The sequence below is a fragment of the Camponotus vicinus genome, unplaced genomic scaffold, assembly GCF_025532165.1.
Source record: "Camponotus vicinus isolate PSW18456_S1 unplaced genomic scaffold, iyCamVici1.0 SCAF_12, whole genome shotgun sequence".
In the NCBI taxonomy this organism is placed as follows: Eukaryota; Metazoa; Arthropoda; class Insecta; order Hymenoptera; family Formicidae; genus Camponotus; species Camponotus vicinus.
Genome location: NW_028141948.1, coordinates 13,991,817 through 14,011,069, shown reverse-complemented (window position 1 = coordinate 14,011,069; position 19,253 = coordinate 13,991,817). Strand labels below are relative to the sequence as shown.

At 44.3% G+C, this 19,253-nt stretch overlaps 3 protein-coding genes across 8 annotated transcripts in view; 2 read left to right on the top strand and 1 right to left on the bottom strand.

Annotated features, from left to right (window-relative positions):
- LOC145963449 (CUGBP Elav-like family member 3) overlaps positions 1–14,263 on the top strand; it is a 151,748-nt gene extending 137,485 nt beyond the window's left edge. The window contains exon 3 of one of the 2 annotated variants that reach the window (XR_014436172.1): positions 13,739–13,771. Coding sequence is in view for 1 of the 2 variants with exons in the window: in XM_083085413.1 (XP_082941539.1) it covers positions 13,739–13,825 (87 nt within the window). In the remaining variant the exon portion in view is untranslated. Of the gene's footprint in view, positions 1–13,738 lie in introns of both variants that reach the window. The other variant, XM_083085413.1, reaches the window with a different exon arrangement.
- The window catches only part of LOC145963447 (uncharacterized), a 443,557-nt gene that overhangs the window by 82,253 nt on the left and 342,051 nt on the right, over positions 1–19,253 (bottom strand). Inside the window, exon 3 of one of the 4 annotated variants that reach the window (XR_014436171.1) lies at positions 16,257–16,678. The exons of the other annotated variants lie outside the window; for them this stretch is intronic. The gene's annotated coding sequence lies outside the window, so the exon portion shown is untranslated. Of the gene's footprint in view, positions 1–16,256; positions 16,679–19,253 lie in introns of those variants that run through there. 4 annotated transcript variants of the gene reach the window in all.
- Positions 5,237–7,203, top strand: LOC145963037 (royal jelly protein-like protein). Of its 2 annotated transcripts, XM_083084629.1 has the most exons (4): positions 5,241–5,333; positions 5,466–5,759; positions 5,927–6,333; positions 6,702–7,203. In XM_083084629.1, the coding sequence occupies exons 1-4, from the start codon at positions 5,319–5,321 to the stop codon at positions 7,195–7,197; spliced, it is 1,212 nt and encodes a 403-aa protein (XP_082940755.1). In that variant the 5' UTR covers positions 5,241–5,318; the 3' UTR covers positions 7,198–7,203. The 2 variants fall into 2 exon arrangements, with proteins under 2 accessions (XP_082940754.1, XP_082940755.1); XM_083084628.1 differs by having other exon boundaries at positions 5,237–5,759.

Sequence of the window (19,253 nt, the reverse complement as noted above, 5' to 3'; positions counted from 1 at the left end):
AAAATTGCGGCTAGGAGTCCTCGCCGTAGGATTTCCGTTTCTCTGGAAAAAGTAAATTGCGGCCCATGCAGCCTAGCACTCACGATAATTAAAGTGCCGTATTAGGAGCGTCCATCTAGGGATGGGAAGGGGGGGAAAAGCAAACGAAGAATGGGCCAAGCTAAACGGCTCTAATCCCTTTCCCCGATTGTCCTAACAACTTCGGCTCTATTTATTCTCATGAGTTTACTTAAGCCACGATCGAACGAAAATGCGGCGGTTTGGAAAGCAGAGGGAGGAATCGGGTTTAGAGATTCAGCGACCGTATAATACCGATCAGAGGGTAATCGGTCCTGCGAGAAAAAAGGGAAAAAATTGGCTCTCTATCTATCTGCGAGTTCACGGTCCGATAAGTAGCCAATGAAATAAATTATTCGGCGGATACTCGAAGTCGCGCGACAAGAACGACGAAGCACGCCGCGCGATCGCCGATACGCGAAATATATTGTAATTTGCACGCGCGTAATTCTCCCCCTCCCTTCCTCTCCCGACTATCGGAGACAGTTAATTGTAATCTTCGGCACATAAACGCCCGGCTCCGTGCCGCGATTCATAATTACTCGGCTTTTACATCGCGCTGGAATTCATATCGCCTGACCTACGTGCCGAGGAAAACTTGCCTTATCGTCCCTCCTCGTATATCGACATCTATATTTTATTCCGGCCCGGTTATTCAAAGTTCTACATTTAACTCGGCGCGCTACGAAACTGCGAGTCTCGCGCGGGTCTCGGACGAGTAACGATTTTCAATAGAGAGGGCTGCAAATACCCTTATATGTGTCGCCGTTGTGGACAGCAGAACTCGATGAATGTGCAGAAAACGCGGTATTGTCGAACGCTCAACGGCCTCGGCCGTTCTCCCTCATCGCGTTCTCCATCGACGATGCTAAATAGAATGGTCTTAGGCGAAACGAAGGCCTGGACGGTCAAGCAACTAGCGAATTTGGAGAGCGGACTAGAAACTTTTTCTACGGAAGCTAAATGGAGGAAATTATTATTTGGCAGGAATGTCTCGCTTCTCGCGTATATCGTGTCGTGCCCAGGATAACGAAAGCGTCGACTTGCGTTTCGACGACGAGCAACAACAGCGTCGACGGCTCGCCCATCTGTAGCATTCTAATGCGCCGTCTTTCGGAACTCGATTCACTGAATTGTGTTATTCAAATTCGCAGTCCTCGACGCTGTTCCCCCGAATGCCTCGCGAAAACGCGCGTCGGAGAAAAGGAGAGGCGGGATCGTCGCGCGTACAAGAGATCCGCTAAATTACAACCGGTCTCGATGGTTGGCGAGAGCGAGCAGACTCGACGACTGCTCGCATTTTTATCGTTATCGACGATCGCATTAAGGCAACGGAAGATTCCGAGGGCGCCGTAGGAGGAATTAACGTCGGTAGATCGTAGGACGAAACTGATGCGCGTGGAATATATTGAGATCTCGCACGTTGAAGCGCAGATGTGCGAGAACGAGAGAGATTTAATAAGGTCTTCGAAACTGGAAGAGAGAGAAAGAAAGAGAGGAACGTGTCATTTGTGCGAAAGTAATGCGTGCGTACCGGTAACGCACATGTGCCGGAGAAAGCGAACCGCGAATACGTATGTGGACACCGCGAACGTTTCATTTTCTCGGGATTAAGTAACCGCCACGGCCGTTACATGCATGCGCTCGCCGCTATTAACGATTTAATTAGCGTAAGTTTTCATCTCTAGGATTACGAAGGAGGTGGTGGTGCGCGGATGATACGACTAGGGGAGGTGGAGGAGGGAAGGAAGAGCAAATGGTCAGTGGCGAGAATGGAGGAGGGGTGGGAGGGAAGGAAAGCGCGTACTCATTTTTCAACAGAGTAGCCGGCTTATTATTGCGTTTTCGCAGGATTACACACCGGACTCGCGGCAATTTGCCGGTCGCGTATAACGTAACGAGTCGAGAAGTGTGTCATTAATTAAGCAGCGCGCTGTTCAAGAATTCTGAAAGAAACTTTGGGCCGCAGGCTGCAATAGCGTGAAATATAGCGTTGAAGATGGACAAACAGAAAATGTCGTAATTTAATCCCGGCCAAAGTTTTTCCCGGATGGAATATTTGCGCGCCGGAACGTTGCCTCTCGTTTCTACTCGGGAACTGTAATTGGCGTTAATCTCGTTCCCACGTCGGAGTAATGAGCCGGGTTGTTTATACGTGTACTCTTTCGTTCGAACTTTGTTGCACTTTTCTCCAACGAACGTTTATGGGAGCTGTTCAATCGGCAGTTTCCGCGACTCCGGCATCGGAGTGCAGTGCTTCTCATTCCGCTAAGTCGTCGCGTTGTTTTGATTTAAGTAGAACTGCTTCCAGTAAGAATGTCACGTCTGGCAGATCCAAATAGACGTGTTCGCGACACCAAACTCGAGTGGATTGGCCGACAGCTAGAGAGACAACGACAAGGGTGGAAGCGAGAGAAAAAGGGGGGCAAGGGAGGGAGAGACAGGGGGACCTCGCGCGTTCCGTGTGCTCTCTTCTCAAACTATTTATTCCGGCACAAATCGCATTACCAACTTGAACTGCAAAATTGACTTCGTCCAACTTTTACGGCGCCTCCGCCCTTACGCCCCTTCGACGCCACCCGCACGGTCAGAACTTCGACTTGTACGAGGGTTTACCAAACTCAGTTTAAGAAGAAGAAGAACTGTTTCAGCTATAGAGGGAGAGAGACGTATCTTGCGAGGGACTTTCTCTCCCCCTTCGTCGATATAAAATCGCGCGACGCGAGCTTCCGGCAGAATGGCAGTTTGAAAGTTCGGGCCGTCAGGAATAACGAACGCTATCGTAATCGTACCTCATCGTATGTTATACTTCTCTCATCAATTCAGGCTTAACCCACGAACCTAAATCTTTAGGCTCCTTCGCTCCCGTCATTAATTCCTCTTTGCCTATAAATCGTCCTTCTTACCCGCGTCCTAAATATTCGTTCCGCACGAAATTCATTAACGAGTTTCTCTCTCTCTCACGCGCGATACATTTTTCCTCAAATTCTACGTTCAATGTACAACCTTAATGACGTCCATGCCCCCATTCCTCGGGTAGAGAGTTAGAGCGCTACCAGCGATGAAAAACACTCGTTACGTTGTTTATGAGCCCACGCTGTTCAATCCACCGTCTATCTGCCGTAGTCGATCTAATTAACCGGATAGATTTGCTCGACTGCAGCGCAAATAACGCGCGTGTCTCTCTCATTTCTCCTCCCGTCTTCTTCTCTTCTCGAAGCAACCTCATTCGATTTTAAGCGCACGAATTTCACGAATAGTCGCGCCTCGAGCGACGCTCGTCCAATTGGAAATCCGGCAGATGTATTTTGCGGTGACGGCACCGCAATTCGTCGGTATCATCGTCGCGGGAGCGCGCACAGCTGTGATTAATCAAAACGATAAACTATTCCTTATTAATAAGCCCTAAAGCGGTTCGCGCCCAAAGAGAGTGGGGCTATAACTCTCGACGGAACGGATACCTTCTGGGCTTCGCATTAAAATTGAAATTAGCCACCCATTTGTCTTCCCGTTTGGCTTAATCGTGACTAGCCAGGTGATTTATGGTTTTCACTTCTGCCGGGCAAAGTGTAGTTTCCCTTGCCGGATACGGTGCAACGCGTAATGCAATTCAAACCCGGAAAAAAAGTTTTGGCGGCGAGCGCGATGAAAAGCATGCCGCTTATAGCCATATTGCGTGATCGCGTCATAACAGCTGTTGGAAAATAGTTTTGTTCAACTCGCGCGGAACTCCTTATTACGTTCTAAACGCGCGCGACCGTCTTGTGATATAATGTCATCGCGCGGTGTATCGCCTCGTACCATGATACATCGGCAACCGTTTTATATTTCCACGCCCTCCGTAAACAGTCTACTACGTTTTAATTGGCATTAACTGCCGTAAACTTAACGGCGCTCGGTATTGATGATGCGGAATTGCAGTTAGCACCCATGCTTTTCTACGATCGTCATGAATATGCAAGGAGGAGTTCCGAGGTAGCATAACATTGATCGATCGATAATAACCTCCAACAATGACTAATACATCGCGTGTATCGTATATAAATATTCAAGTAGACGGGATACACATTGAATTCAGTGAATGATTATGTTATGGTAAAATGTAACGTTGCACAAATGCAACGAATGCACAATGCACAATGTGATTAAGAGCGCTGATGCGTCAATTACGAATCTGCGAAGTAAATAACATTTATGTATACGAGATGCGAAAGTTTCACTGTATTGTCTCTCGAAGCACATATAAACTTCGGATATGAAATTTACGGAAAATCTCATTACATAGATACGCCCGTAATAGCTTTCGCAACGCGTTCGAGGAAATGCAACAAAGGTTCCTGGTTCTATATCAGGTAAACGTGCACTGTTTGCGAATACTTGCTCTAGTTTCCGATCACGTGGCAGTTAATGTGTGCGCTCAACCACATTCCGTATTTCATATTGATGTGCAGAACTTGATACTGATTTGCGTAACAAATCAGTATATAGCGGGTCGTTTAAGTAGACGCGTAACATATGTATAGTAAATTCCATTGTAGTTGTAAATAATATGAATAATCTCATGCTATTAATATCTTACGTCGGAAGTATCAAGACTAATAGATGTGTTTACATCTTTTTCATCTTATCCTTGCGATAAACTTCCACATTTCTTTTCAAATGAATCTAATATTGCTGTTATGAGTTATCGAAATATACCTTTTAAATCACATATTTTTAAGGATAAATTTTGCAATACATTTTCATTTTCATCATATATCTATGTAATATTGCATCAGACATATAAAAAAAATTTAGAATGCAACTCTTTATACTCTTAAAAACATAAAATTGGAACATTCTCAAAATCTTTCAGATATTATATATTTCTATTAATTTTATGAAGTTGTTTCGTATCTCATGCATATATGTAAGGAAAGATTATTTCATTTTTTTAAAGAATGCTACATTATTTATGTGATTACGCAAAGAATCAAAGTCTCAAGATTCTTCTTCTTACTTCCTAGTTATTTAACGAAACATGTTACATGGTGTACCGACTGGTATATATTCAGTTCAAGGTGAACTGCACCGCCCGTCACCATAAGTAGCGAAATCGTGACGTGGCAAGGGAAGGGAGGAGAACCGTGCGAACAAGGGGTGGGGGTCTATTATTGTCTATCATTCTCGAACAAGACAATCTACGTTACTATAGAGAATAAGCATGTGTGTTCCACTGTGTAATGTAGTGGTCCCCCGATCGCGCGAATACGATCGAGATCATGAGGCCTCGAAAGGTATGTGAACGGCTAAAAACACGTCGCGCGAATTAACGGTCAGTCGATCAGTGTCGCGGCCCAGGTCGACAAGCTTTCGGAATCATGGAATTGATTTGGGCGCTCGTTCTGTTTCTCGTGCATCCGTCCCAGCCGTCGCACCTCGAAGTGGTTTACCAATGGAAATATCTGGATTGGGTTTGGCCAAATATACTTCTGTCAGGGAAAAACTACACGCTGGGCAATGCCTTCACGCAAGATGTGGATATCGACAGGCAAGGTCGCGTGTTCGTGACGAGTCCGCAATGGTTGGATGGTGTACCAATTAGTTTATCTTTGGTGACTAAGGCGCACGGGCCCGGCGGTCGTTTGCTCGTACCGTATCCCAATTGGACCTGGCACACACCGTTTAATTGTGAAAGCATTATATCTGTCTACAGAATGGCGGTAATCTTGCAGCCGATATTTGGCTGGATTTAATCGTAGTAAAAAATGTCTAAATACGAAATGCTTAAATATTCAAAATTTCGTTCATTCGAGATTTTTTCGCTCTGTAAATTAGGTGTTAAGTTTTGTAACAATAAAATTGATGGGACATTGTACATAATCTTTAGATCGACGAGTGCAATCGCTTATGGGTGGTCGACACCGGCAGAGTAATGAGAAAAGCAATTTGCCCTACGAAAATATTGATCTTCGATCTTGCCACGGATCAGCTAATCCATAAATACGTGGTGCCGGATGATCAAGTACTGTACGGGGAAGCGGCATTAGTTACGCCAATCGTCGATGTCGGAAAAACGTGTCTCGATACTTATCTCTATGTGGCGGACGTGGATCAAAATGGACTAGTGATTTATGACTTATATCGCGACTATTCCTGGCGAGTAAACAACACGCGTGGTAACGCTTTCGGCCCGGATGAGGATGCTATGAATATTACGATCGCAGGCGAATGGTTTGATTTGACCGACGGTACGCTCGGTATGTCACTGTCACCGTTGGGATATTTTAATCACAGGTATTAATGCTCATTACCATCATTCCGGATAAGACAATTCGTCAATGTTTGATTCGAGGCTTTATCTCCGATCGAAATTTCAATCAATCTGTCGTCGTCGTTTCGGAGATGTACAAGTTTAAATTGTAAATCTATAAATTGTATCTTGTAAAATCCGAAAATCGGCGTTTTGCTTAGCATAATAAGATGTGGAAATCAATTTGACTATTTTTTAGATTAATATAATAATTTTTATTCATTTCTTGTTTGTCAGCGAAAAGAATTTAAGAATGTCTCTTAAAATATCAATCAATACTTTTTTAATACAGGTATGCTAATTTATAGAATGTCAAGAAAATGTTGTTTGTCACGAATGTTGTTACTTTCAGATATTTATATTTTAACTCGCTCGCTAGTTACTATCAGAAATACACGGACACGTTTTCATTGACGCGGAGCGAGTTCAGGGAGCCGGTGGTATTTCAATCAAATTACAAGCGCGCGAGCCAAGCGGGCGTGCAGGCAACTTCTCGAAGAGGCGTAATATTTTTCCAATTGGTCCAATTAACTGCCATTGCCTGTTGGGACATCGGGAAACCATTTACTCCGAAGAACGTCGTGATAATAGCACAAGACGAGGAGACTCTGCAGTACGTGAGCGGCATTAAGGTGATCACGAATAGGGCCGGCGAGGAAGAATTGTGGTTCAATACCAACAGGCTTCAGAAGACGATAAACATGAGTCTCAAGCCGACGGAGACAAACTTTCGAATAATTAGAGGCACGGTCGATGATATTATTCGGGGTACAAATTGCGAGCCGTTAGAAGATTACGGCGTTAGAACGCAAACACCAGACCAGACCGTCTTTTGGCATCAAATATAATTTGCAGTAACAATAAGACTATATATCTTTCATTATTTATCCTTTGAAACATTCCTATAGATTTTATCTTCGTATATTTCTAACATGTTATTACGACGAGAAGCAAAACCGTCGAACGTTGGTGAGACTTGAAAATTTAGAAGAAAAAAGTCACGTCTACACAGAATTTTTCTGCCGCTCTTCCTTCCATCACGTTTCGCGTCCAGAGACGATTTGCAGCTAAAAACGACGGATCGTTTGCGTATCCGCGCACGGTCGAATAGAAGGACGGAGTGGCAGTCGGTCCTGCGACTGACAGCCGGAGCGTGTAGCAATTTAGTTAACCGTTTCATTGCTGCCTTTTGAGATGTAACGATGAGGTCTGTCGGTGACACGAGCGCCGCCGCGAATTCCGAATGTTTCGACAGGGTGGCTTGACGCCGTGAGTAAGGGTGGAAGGGTGAGTGTCGTGTTTCGTAGCGGGGGGGGAGGCAGGGGGGAGCGACGCGACGAGTTTCTTGCCAGGGCCAAGTTTTACCGAGCTTTTACCGGTGCGCCGCCGATTTCGTCCGGAATAAATGCGCATTCACGGGGAATTGTTCGCGTTACCCCCCGAGATACCCAATAGGGCGCGCGCAATTCCGGGAAATTCGTGTCACCTACTTCTCTTTCCACGGTGCGATTCGGCGTGTGACTAATGGCGGCATATTCATGGCGCAGCCTCGTCCCTTTTCCGGCGCCCCCGCGACACCACCCGCGATCCTCCCTCTTACGAAGCTCTGGCAGTTAACCTCAGACAACCCCTTCGTCGCGATAATATACGGCTGCCCTTAAATTTTCGTTCCCCTCCGGCGTGCTTGCTTGGCCTATCTCACCACGTGGAGCAAGAGAGCACACGTTCTTCTTTCCGGAATAACTTGGCTAACCCCTGCGATTATTATTGCGAGGTCGAGTCGATTTTTATAGCGATCACGTTGGCACATTTATAATGAGGATATCGTGAGACATATAAAATAAACGTGAGATATTGCGTCTTTAAGCTCCATCCATGCGAAAGCACACGTGTTCTCAAACGTATCGATCTGTGTTTGTTTCTCTGTACCATGTATGAATATCAATCGATTATGCTAAAATAACGTAGCGCGTATGGGACTCTAGGAGGTGCGTTCTTACAGTAAAGCATATTTTTCGCGACGCAACGTGGAGCATTTTCTCACGATCAAAGTCGTTATTACTTAAAGATAGGATGCAGAATTATTTAAAGTAGTTACACATTTCATCGCGAGCGTGTTCGCGGCATAAGAAGGAAATGTCTCGAATCGTTTTTACGAGGGTAGTTTTAAAACGACTTTACGAGAACGAAATAACGGCTCGAAATTTCGAAATAAATTTGCATCACTGTTTTACTGCTTTCAATATACATAACTACTAGCATTTGGCACTGATATTCGCGTGTATACGAGCCTGAGTGACCCAGACAGTGCTTTACGCTCGCCGCCAATGATGTAACATTTCGGAATGCGCCTGTCTTTTTAAAGAAAGGCACGTGTGCTCTGCTTTGGGCGTGCGTTATCTTTTTATTAATATGAATACTTGCGAAATAATTACGCAATATATACCTGATCGATTTGCAAGGAAAAATGATGCAATCTGTATTTAAATATCGCATTATTACATTATTATTAATAATGTGTTTCTGATATGTAACGTTCAATATATGTAACGTTCATCGTCGACTCTTAATTATTTTCAAAATTAGACATTCTTTCGAATAATTAATTTATATAAGTATAAGTATTTATATAAGTGTGTGACGAAAAAGACCGTTTTAAGTAATTGCGTTATTTCACGATACTCGGCATTTCGCCGAGTGCCGATGGTTCGGTGAACGAGCTCTACACGACATTCGCGAAGCGGTGCGTAACGAATGTACGAAACATAAACGAGTGCGTGACGCAACGCGATGTTGGTCTGCAATTCGGCGGAATCATCGCATACTCGGTCGGCCAATGGAACGCTGGGCGAGAATTTCGGGCATCTACCGCGTCTTTATTAAGGCCGGCTCATCTATAATTCACAGGAGCGGCTGACAGTGCCGGACTCACTGGCCGCATAAACACACCGGCGTCTCGCGCAGAGGGGAACGCACCGCACCGTGTGTGCCACGCATTGCGGTTGTCAGCCCTAGTCAACGTGTAATTTACTAGCGCATCCCTGCCCTCCTCCCTTGTGCCACGACGCAGATGCAGTCGCCGGTTTCGGTGCAGCGGCTGGACGCGGTGTCGCGGCAGCAGCCAACAGCAGCAGCAGCAACGGCAACAACAACAACAACAAGGTCGGCAACAGTGACCGTCGTTACCGTTCCCGCTGCTATTGCTGCTACTGCGACTAGTTACGATGCAAGTGGATAACGCTGGCGCACCGGCGAGAACCGGCCGCTGACCACTTGGAGCCCGACGACCGCAGGGCGGCTATAAACCAGCGAAGTACACACTACGTCTACCGAAACGGCCGGAACTTTCGAGCTGTCGCGTCGAGATGATCGTCGGGATTATCTACCGCTCTCGTGCGTAGGCGTTTCTCGCGGAATATCGGGAAACTTTCCGCCTTGTGAATCTTCTCCATCGCTCTCTCGCGCGCCTTTCTAATTTATTTGTATTTCGTATAAATTCTCCTTATTTTACGTATCGCTGATCATACGCAGTCGTCAGTAATTTTTTTATGTCTCGCATCTATCACGTGTAATACTTTAGGAATTCCTCAGGTTTTAACGAGATTTGAAGTGCTATTTTTACCTTAATTATCTCTTATGTCATACAAACATTCGAACAATTTAATAAACATATACATTTCATTTCTTTTTTTTTCGATACATTTCGTGCAGTTTTCCTAGCTATGCTATGAAGAACCTGTTCTGAGATAAATCAAAGCATCCATTTAGCTATTTGTCTTGGCGTACTACTACACGTATGAGTACACGTATGAGCTGTACTCATTCACTTTCTCTTTCGGAATCTCGCAAGTAGCTCATTTCCTCTTGCCTCACGCACCGTTCGTGTAACACGCTCGGTCGAAATGACATTTGCTCCGGGAACCAGTCTCTTACGTTCGTAACCGTTCGTTATCGTTAGTTCCGCCTGGCATAGCGCGTTCGCAACGTAAACACACGTATGTAGGCGCGACGTCGTGGGGAGAAAGAGGCTAGAGAGCGCCGAGAGTTTCATGCGAAGGTGCGGCTTTACCTTCTGCCATTCGTTACCTTTGCCGCAAATGCACGCGCGTAGCTGTGGATGTGCGACGACGTTTACGAGTGCAAATAACGGAACTGGCACGTTCCATTCCGCTTTTTTCTTCGAGCATTCGCACATCGCGATACGATGTCACGCCTCATTAAATATTACTACGAGAACTAGTCGTCGTTATCGTTCCATATGATCCAGTCTTTCAGTTCCTAGACGCTTACGTGGATCTTATGTGGAAGTTACTTTCATGACTGGACGCGCTTCTGCTTCGGTCGGAGAGAAGAAAATAGAGTTCGCGTGCAATTAAAATAATTTTCGCCATTTACAAGCGAAAGTGCAACGGACTAGTCAAAGTTCGGAAGAGTTAATTTGTAAAACGGCCCATTCAGTTAAATTACCTCGGATCTTTGTTGTAAAACTTCCTCCCTCTTGAAAATTGCCGGATCATCAAGCGCGTATCACTTGTACATTCACCGCCAAAGCGCCGTAATCTCGGCACGATACGGTTTTAGGGCCCCCTTTCTCGACCCTAAGGATTCATGCCCGCGAGTATGAATGCATAAACTAATCCCTACCGTGCTGCTCGCCAATTTTCGTACGTCGATGTATCGTGAGAGGAACGATGGTTGTAGATCGCGGCGGATAATGAATAGCTCGGCTGGAAATATACCGGGTCAGATGCAGGTACCAATGGAAGACAGCCCGATAGCTGCAGCGAGCGCAGCGCAGAGCAGGGGAGGAGGTATGGGTGCAATCAGCGCGATGATAACCAGTATTATCGCGTCAACCCATCCCATGCCGTCGATCTCCGCGGCGTAATTCCCGGGGGTTCTATTTGTGACGAGAACAAGCGGCTAGTATGACGGCAATCCAGGGGATGATGTATTCCGTGTTATTTATTTCTAGCGATACCGAGAGCCTAACGATTGGCCGGGATGACAACATAAAAATCAGTTCGGGAAACTCTGGAATGTTTGCGCTTTCAATCAAGCACACGTCCCTCTCGCGTCGATGTTTATTCGCATTTATTTTTCAACCGAATCATTCTCGATGCAGCGTTCTTTTCTAGGAGAAGGTATATTAATTTGCAAGTAATTTCCAAGTCAAATCTGCGTCAGTTCTCTCTCTTGCGATTACACCGTGATTACATTCTTACATTTTGCTCTTACGCGCAAGTAAGCTACGTTTGGTTATTTGCTCTTTACTCGCTCGCGTGCATGGAAGATAGAAGCTTCTAGAACTCGCGAGTGAGTTTTCATCGAGAGGAAAACTAAGGAAGACGCGACTAACAGCTGGATGGAACTTTCTTCACTGCGTGGCATACAAAGTAAACTTGCTAACGCTGTCCCTCACTCACTAACCCGCTTTTCTCTCGGCGTCTCTGTTTCCCTCTCCCCCGCGCCGCGCAATATTTCCGTCCATTTGCATCCACACATACGCCTCACTATGTACGCGAATCCATGTTTGCGTCCCTCTATTGCCAGGAAGCATCCTATTTATTTCCATACGAATTTTAGAAAACGGGAACAATGATTTTAATAATACCGACGAATACATGCTACTGTAAAAAGAATTCTTCTCGATTATATGAAATTCAATTTCACCAAAAGAATTGATTTAATATATTAAAAGGCTAGATGTATATATGTATAATAAATGTCATTCACATTAAATGTATGTGTATTAAATATATTCTTATTTTTATTATTTTTCTCCCGATTTTTATTTTTATTTTGTTTTCTTCTCAATGAATACGTTTTACCGTTCGGTGGATTATTATCAGTCAGCTCATGCTGAAGCACGTTGCAACAATATTTAATTTTCATATCACGACAAACAAAGATTTTTATCTTTTGCTTAAATAGTTGGAGATAATCATGATATTTCGCCATCAGCATACTTGAATCTACCTCGCCATTGGATGGCGGAATCTCTCTTGGAATTAAATAAACCTTACGTATCCTTCTTACCGTGATGAAACACGTGCTACGGTTCTCACGAATGAGAAGCTCTTACGTTTCACAGTTTACTCAACATCATTCCTCGCTGTTTTTCGCTCGATTGAATATCGCGAATAATTATTCCTTAATTTACATCAGAAAACGCAATAGTTCCTTGACATGTTCGTATTCAAATTGTATTGCGCAAAAATTGTTAACTTTACTTACGTCAAGCGACCACTTTTTCCAGCGAGTAAACTGAAAAAGAAACTCTATAGTTGTTTCCTAACAAGAGCCAGATCAAGGATCGGTGTTTTTATCAGTTGCGTGTAAGCGCTACGTATGAAAACTTCCATCCGCTCACGCCCTGTTTCCTGCTACGAAGATGATGGCTAGATGGACGAAAGGGAGCGCGATGGAGGGCGCGGAGCGAGGTGGAAGCCGGAGAGGAAGTTGTTGGACCATGTCGACTGCTTCCCAAGCCAGTCGAAGTGGACCTATCGACTCGAAACGAGTGTGCTCGACGTTAAAATCCCGGTCGCTGCTCCCGTTTCTAAGCCTCCCCTCTACTCACCGTCACATCACTCTTTCTCTCTTTCTCTTATTCCGTCAACTTTCTGCCTTTCCTTCGTATGTACAGACGCGCGCGCGCGCGCGCTCGTGCTCGTCCGCTCCCTCGTGTTAGTGTAAACGATGCAATGGGGGTAGACACGGTCCAGCAAATCCGAAATCCCCTTTTCCTCGATATAAAGCTTCGTTCCCTTTTTTCGGTTTCGACCCTCCACACGGCGAGACTTCGCGCCGCTGCTACTCTGTGTGAGCAAAGTATTGGAGCCACTGATAAAACCAAGTTGTAACAAACGGAATCGACACTGTCAGGTCAGACTCTCACATGTAAAAGCGCGCATCAAGTGTAGAATTTAATTTCAAACTAGTTCTAACTTTAACGTTTGACTTCTCCATAATTTTACATGTCTCAAGATTGAATTTTGTTTTTTGTCGATTTCGATAGTCGAATTTTAAGTCTGATTTTAATGGAGCTTAAGTGACTTATCTCTTCACGAGTTTATAATTTAAAATAGATTTTCTTAAACACAATCGATATCTTTATATTTCATTTAAATCTGATAATATTATGTATAAAAGACTATAAATATATTTATTATAAGATGAAATAATATTTTCTCTCCGATAATTTCGGAAATTATCGCAAATATTTGCTGGGATATGAAATGTCGCGACTGTATCGTATTAATTATCTACAGATATATCATCGTGAGACACATCGCTAATGAATGAGTTATATTTAGACAGCGCTGACAAAGAGGAGATAGGGAGGTCATTTCTTCGCAGGGGAGTGACAATATTATTCTGTTTCAGGGTGTGACGGGCGACCGGCTGGCCGGGGGCGCCGCACACCTCCTCCATCTCTTCTTCTTCTTGCCACGACCACAACACACAATGTAACAACAACTACTACTACTACTACCACTACTACTACTACTACTACTACCACTACTAGTGTCATCTGCGCGAACCACGTTCTCAATGTACTCGATGTGGTACGTCATCATATCCCTACTCGGTGTCTCTCAAGATGTGTCATTAAGTTTTAACGTATCTCACTCTTTTACGTTCTCGTGTCTCACAGTTAGTATTTATCTTCTTGATGTTTTGATGGGAGACTCCTGCGAGAGGCCAAGACCTGCCTTCGCCATTAAACGAACGTGGACCCGAGAGTGCTCTGTCTATTGGCAATCGCGTTGAATTTGGTGGAACGTGTTCGAAATGTACGTTTGCGTTATTCAACAAATTACGCGATTCAAAATTATCCCTTATAGCGTCGTCTTGACGACGCGCCGTGGCAGAAGCATTCATCGTGCGCACGTACGTATTCACACGTCATTCAACATTGTATACGTTTTGTATATATATATATATTCTACATATACATATATATATTTATTTACGTATATATACATATATACATATATATATGTATATGTGTATATTGGTGGATCTTCACTATTCGCTGAATTCCGTTACAATGTGACTTGTGGTTGGTTAAGTTTCGTTGGTTTATCGATGTTCGATGTTGACTGCTATTGTTGGTTGTTAGGTGTTTAGTGGTCATTCTGTGTTGGTGCTACCCCCTACCGACTATTCCTTACTCTCTGTGCTGATGACGAGCACCCTACCCGCACCCTACATTTCCGCAACATGAATTCCTAAACTTGATGTTAGAAGTTACAATATCAAGCTTGCCTGCTGCCATCTTCTCTACAGACGCGAGTGGTCTTCGAATTTATTGATAGATAGGGGATGGTAAGATTTTCAATAAATATCTATTTTCTCAATAAAAGCATGCTGTTAGTAATTATAAGATGGAAAAATATCATAAATTTGCATGATACGATATAATGCAGTTAAATTTTCAATTTGTGTTAATGTCGTTTACGAGATGATGCGTTAAAAGAAAAAGTTTTAAATAAAATATCTTCTCCAAAATCGAGACAAAAGTGAATAAATGTTTCTTTATCATGAAATTTAAACTGATTTAGGAAACAGAGATATATATCATATCAAACAAGATCTTCAGATATGGAGGAGAAAATCCTTTTGAAAAATCATTTCTTGCCTAACAATGCAAAGCTTAGGAATGATTGGCATTTGATAAAAAAATAGTACATAATATTATATATTTCTTCTCGCGCATGCACATTTCTTCATCTCATCAAACATTTTCTAAATATTGAAGGCCTTGAGCACCGCTGCGACGTTTTATTTTATTCTTTACACGCCAATGCATTTCAATAACAAGTTAGCCTATCTTCTTTAGCCTAGTCATCTGTTAAATAGTAATTTTAGTGCCAGGAATATATCACGAAATAAATAAACAAATCATCAGCAAGCATGCTGATGTAACGAGAAAATACATGTAAATGAGTCGATAATTGTATTCGTGTATAAATATTGCACTCTAAATATGTTTTACATCTACAGTGAGATAATTAAGCTGAGAGCTCGCTGCACGTTTGGCTCATTTTTTTAATGAGCTTGGAAAACGGTAACAAACACTGGTCCGATGGCGGATCTGTGGTTGAAACGTTTGAATTCTTAACAAAGATGTACCGAAAAGCGGGACATAGCAAAGAGAGACATACTTTTTAAAACAATTACACGAGTAGACAGCATGAAATTGGATGCTTTAACGTGAATGCTAGTCGACATCTCTACGTGACACGTGACGCAATCTTTATAGTAATACAAAAGATAATATACTAATGATTACAATTATAATTAAAAAGATAACGCGAGATATAAAACCTAAAGTTTCTAAAAATGTTTTGAACAAGTTAAAAATAAAAAAATGAGATACGATAAAATGCGATATGCGACAAAAATATTTATTGTGCTTCCTCCCCATTTTCTTCGAATTATGCGATCGATCGTAGCAAATTACGTTCCAAACTTCCAATTTCCCTCGGAACTGGCCGCTGGCACTTTATTCTATTTGATAGCGATGGCGAGAGCCGTGGTGAGCAAATGGCTCCTGACAACGACGTATGTGAGAAAGAGACGCAGCTAGCCCGGAAGCATTTATTTGCCGGCGGGAGTTCTTCGTAGTTTTACAATGTGGTCGCGCGACGTTTCCGCAAAGGCAGCTCGATTCCAGACGCGCCCCGATAATATTAAAAAGTAATTGGATTGCGAGCCGAATGATAGTTGTTGCCGATTTGGTCGCGCAGCTGTATGACCGAAGGGACAGTGAAATCGGTATCAGAGGGAAAAGGGAGAGGAAGGAGGGGGAGGGAAACGCGGAAAGGAGGGAGCAGGGATACACGAGCATTCGTAGATCGGAATAATGGACAGTCGTTAAATTTAATTGGCACATAATTATCGGGAATCCAGGCACCAAGCAGATCGCCGCACGCCACCAATCGTCGCAATTCCACTGCTCGGGCTTTAATATCGAGGAAATTCGCAAAGAGGGGGAGAGGACACACACACACACACATCCCATTTCGGTGTGGTAGAACAGGCCCGGCGTTTGCGGTTTGTGCCGGCCTAACGAGTCTGGGAATCGACCTGCCCTTCATCCAGGATCGCGCTCTCCAACGGCCGTTTCCTTCCCTTTTATCTCTCTGGTCGCATCAAAACGCTTGCCGCTGCTTTTATTTCTCTCAAAACGTACCAACGCGTCCGCGCGATCCTCTTCGACTTTGAACATTCCCACGACTAGATTGAATCCTCGCAGAATGCAATTTGTCTTGGACGCCTTTCGAGCTGCCACTGCAAGCTCGTCACTGACGAGAGGCACTTGAATAAAACAATAAAACGTATATGTGAGTGAAATAGCGGTGATGGAAGGATATGCTGCACACGCGAAATGAACGAAAGAACGAGTCAAGCTAGATAAAAGTCACAAGTTATTCTCAATAACGTGAACAATCGCTTCGAGGAATCATCATCGCGATTTTACTTTGTACGCGTTGGTAGAACTATGGGAGAGCACTGAACGAGCCGTAATTAAAGGCCGTAAATACACGAGATCGCTCGGGCAAATTAATTTACAAATCAATTAGGGGAGTCGCGTTTAGATATCGGTCGATGACATAGAGAGCCGAGAGGCATGTAGTACGCTCGCACAACACAGAGAGACCGTGGCTGCCATGCTGTGGCTCGTAAGAGAGGTAGGATTATACGTTAGCTCGATATACCAATAAATAAGCCCGCCCGATATCATCTTTCATTTCGATAATTATTATTCGACGCAGCGTTAATTAATTAAGGACTGAGGTCGGCAGGGAGGGAGCCTGCCACCATCCCCTCCTCCCTCGCTCGTCGGCGTCGCTCCATCCTGCGCGTTTGGAACGGAGGCAGGTAGACGAGCCGCCCCGCACGTGGGGCACAGCCACGATCGCGTCACGTGATAACTCCTCGAGCTCTCTGGCTAATTACCGGATGAAAGAGCTATCTGGCGACTGTCGTCAAAGCACCGGCGAGAGCACCGGTAAATGCATCCCTGCCGCGTCATTGTGATACTTTACCACGTTCGCACGGGTTTCGCTCACAATCGGTCTCCGCTGCCGCCGTCATCGCTATATTTCGGGATATCTAATTTTCATTCGGCGTTTTCATCCCCGGCGCCGTATATATGAATACCGCAACCAGAGCGAGCGGGCTGCGCGTAGCGAATATTCAACGCGGCAAACGAAATGCTATTCTCCGCCGCCGCTCCGTATTTAAACGTTAATTACTGTTTCCTTTTCATTTGGCTCGTTAAAAAATGTCGGGAAATTTCGCTCGATCTCATTAAAGAGTTAAGAATCAAAATGCCAATAAAGTTAGCTATTTTCGTTTTGAATATTTCTAGAATTTGACAGACGTGGATCGTTTAAACGTTAAGCTTGGTTGTTTCGCGAAATTTTACACATGCATTCGAATGCAATTTAAAATGTTTATGTGGAATATTGGAGTAGAAAGATTCGATTTTGTTTTCGACGTGGGATGTACATATGTATTTTCGTGGCGCGTCGGAGCAATTTCCAAAAGTGATGAAATACGTAGAGCGGTACCAATGAGATGAAACATTTGAACGATTCTGAGAAACGGTTCTCTTTGACGTAAATTGTCTGAGACGCTCGGATGAAGCATGCGTGAGTCAAATGCCAGGATCACGTAAACCGTGCTATTCGGACGGAAGCCAAGAGAACGAGAGAGATGGAGATAGGAAGAGAGGTCTTGTAATTTATTAATTTAATACTTGACTTTTTGGGTCAGAATCGTATCTGGATGAAAGGCTGCGTTGGCGGTGTTCCCGGGCGATAAGAAAAAAATATCCCTTTCTTTTTCCTTTTGCCGTTTTGTCATCCCTTCACGCATATCTACACGTAGTGTAGACGCTCGGTGTCCCGTTCAGCGGTGAAAACGACTCGTCGCAAACAAATAAATAAAGACGGCATCCACGGTTAAACGTCTGACACAGGAGCGCTGCTGAATATTTGATTGTTCTGCAGAGCGTTATGTTGACCGAGTGCCTGGTCATGGGGTCGCTCAGTCGCAGAGGGAACCGCGTTTTTCCCTTAACCTAGTACCAGAAAAGTCTGACGGTGGAGAAAGAGACAGAAAGTTTTATTGCTGTATTGTGGCTGTAGGCGTCTTACGAAGGAGAATTCCGTTTCTCAAGATGTGAACGGAATCCGGCTCTTCTTCCCCTCGTACGAGCGAATATTTCATATTGGAATAAGACGCTCCCACACATACATACACATAGACATGTACACACATATATGCACACCTCGTTATTACATTTCGCGCGCTGCGATCTCTTAAATTTCAAGAATCCTGACTCCCACGTCGCATCGCGAATAATTGCGCGTCGTCTCGCTTGATTTCTCGAAATAATGCCGCACATTCGCACGAGAGTGCCTCAAAACGAACGGGACGTTGAGTGGTTGCGCGGTATTGAATCCAGCGATGCAAATAGGCTCGATAACGCGCGTGTCGTTGCAGCGCGCGCGACAGAAATTCAATAGTCGATAGATACCCACGATGGAAAATATCTCCGGTAAGGGCTAGACTTCTAGGTGTGGGATATTGAGTGTATACGAGAAAGAAGAGAGACGAACGCTAAAATAAGAGAGAGATGGGGAAAGAGAGAGGGAAGATATCCTACGTCGAAGAGAGATAAGAGATGCAGAAGAGAACGGCATGTACAACCATGAAGAACGCCCTACGCTACTATTGAATTTAGCCGCACCGTGCCACGGATCCTCTCGTATACTCGGGATTTGATTTACGCATAAAATATTCACCTTGCCCGAGATTTCGTTAGAGCTTCGAAGTTTGGAACTCGGGAACGCGCCGCCACCAGCTGCTGCTGCCGTCGTCT

Bases quoted from the DNA above. Each gene is read 5' to 3' on its own strand.
- LOC145963037 (XM_083084628.1), top strand. From the start codon at position 5,418: ATGGAATTGATTTGGGCGCTCGTTCTGTTTCTCGTGCATCCGTCCCAG. The intron at 5,760-5,926 runs GTAATCTTGCAG...CATAATCTTTAG, and splicing joins TATCTGTCTACAGAATGGCG to ATCGACGAGTGCAATCGCTT. The intron at 6,334-6,701 runs GTATTAATGCTC...TGTTACTTTCAG, and splicing joins TTGGGATATTTTAATCACAG to ATATTTATATTTTAACTCGC.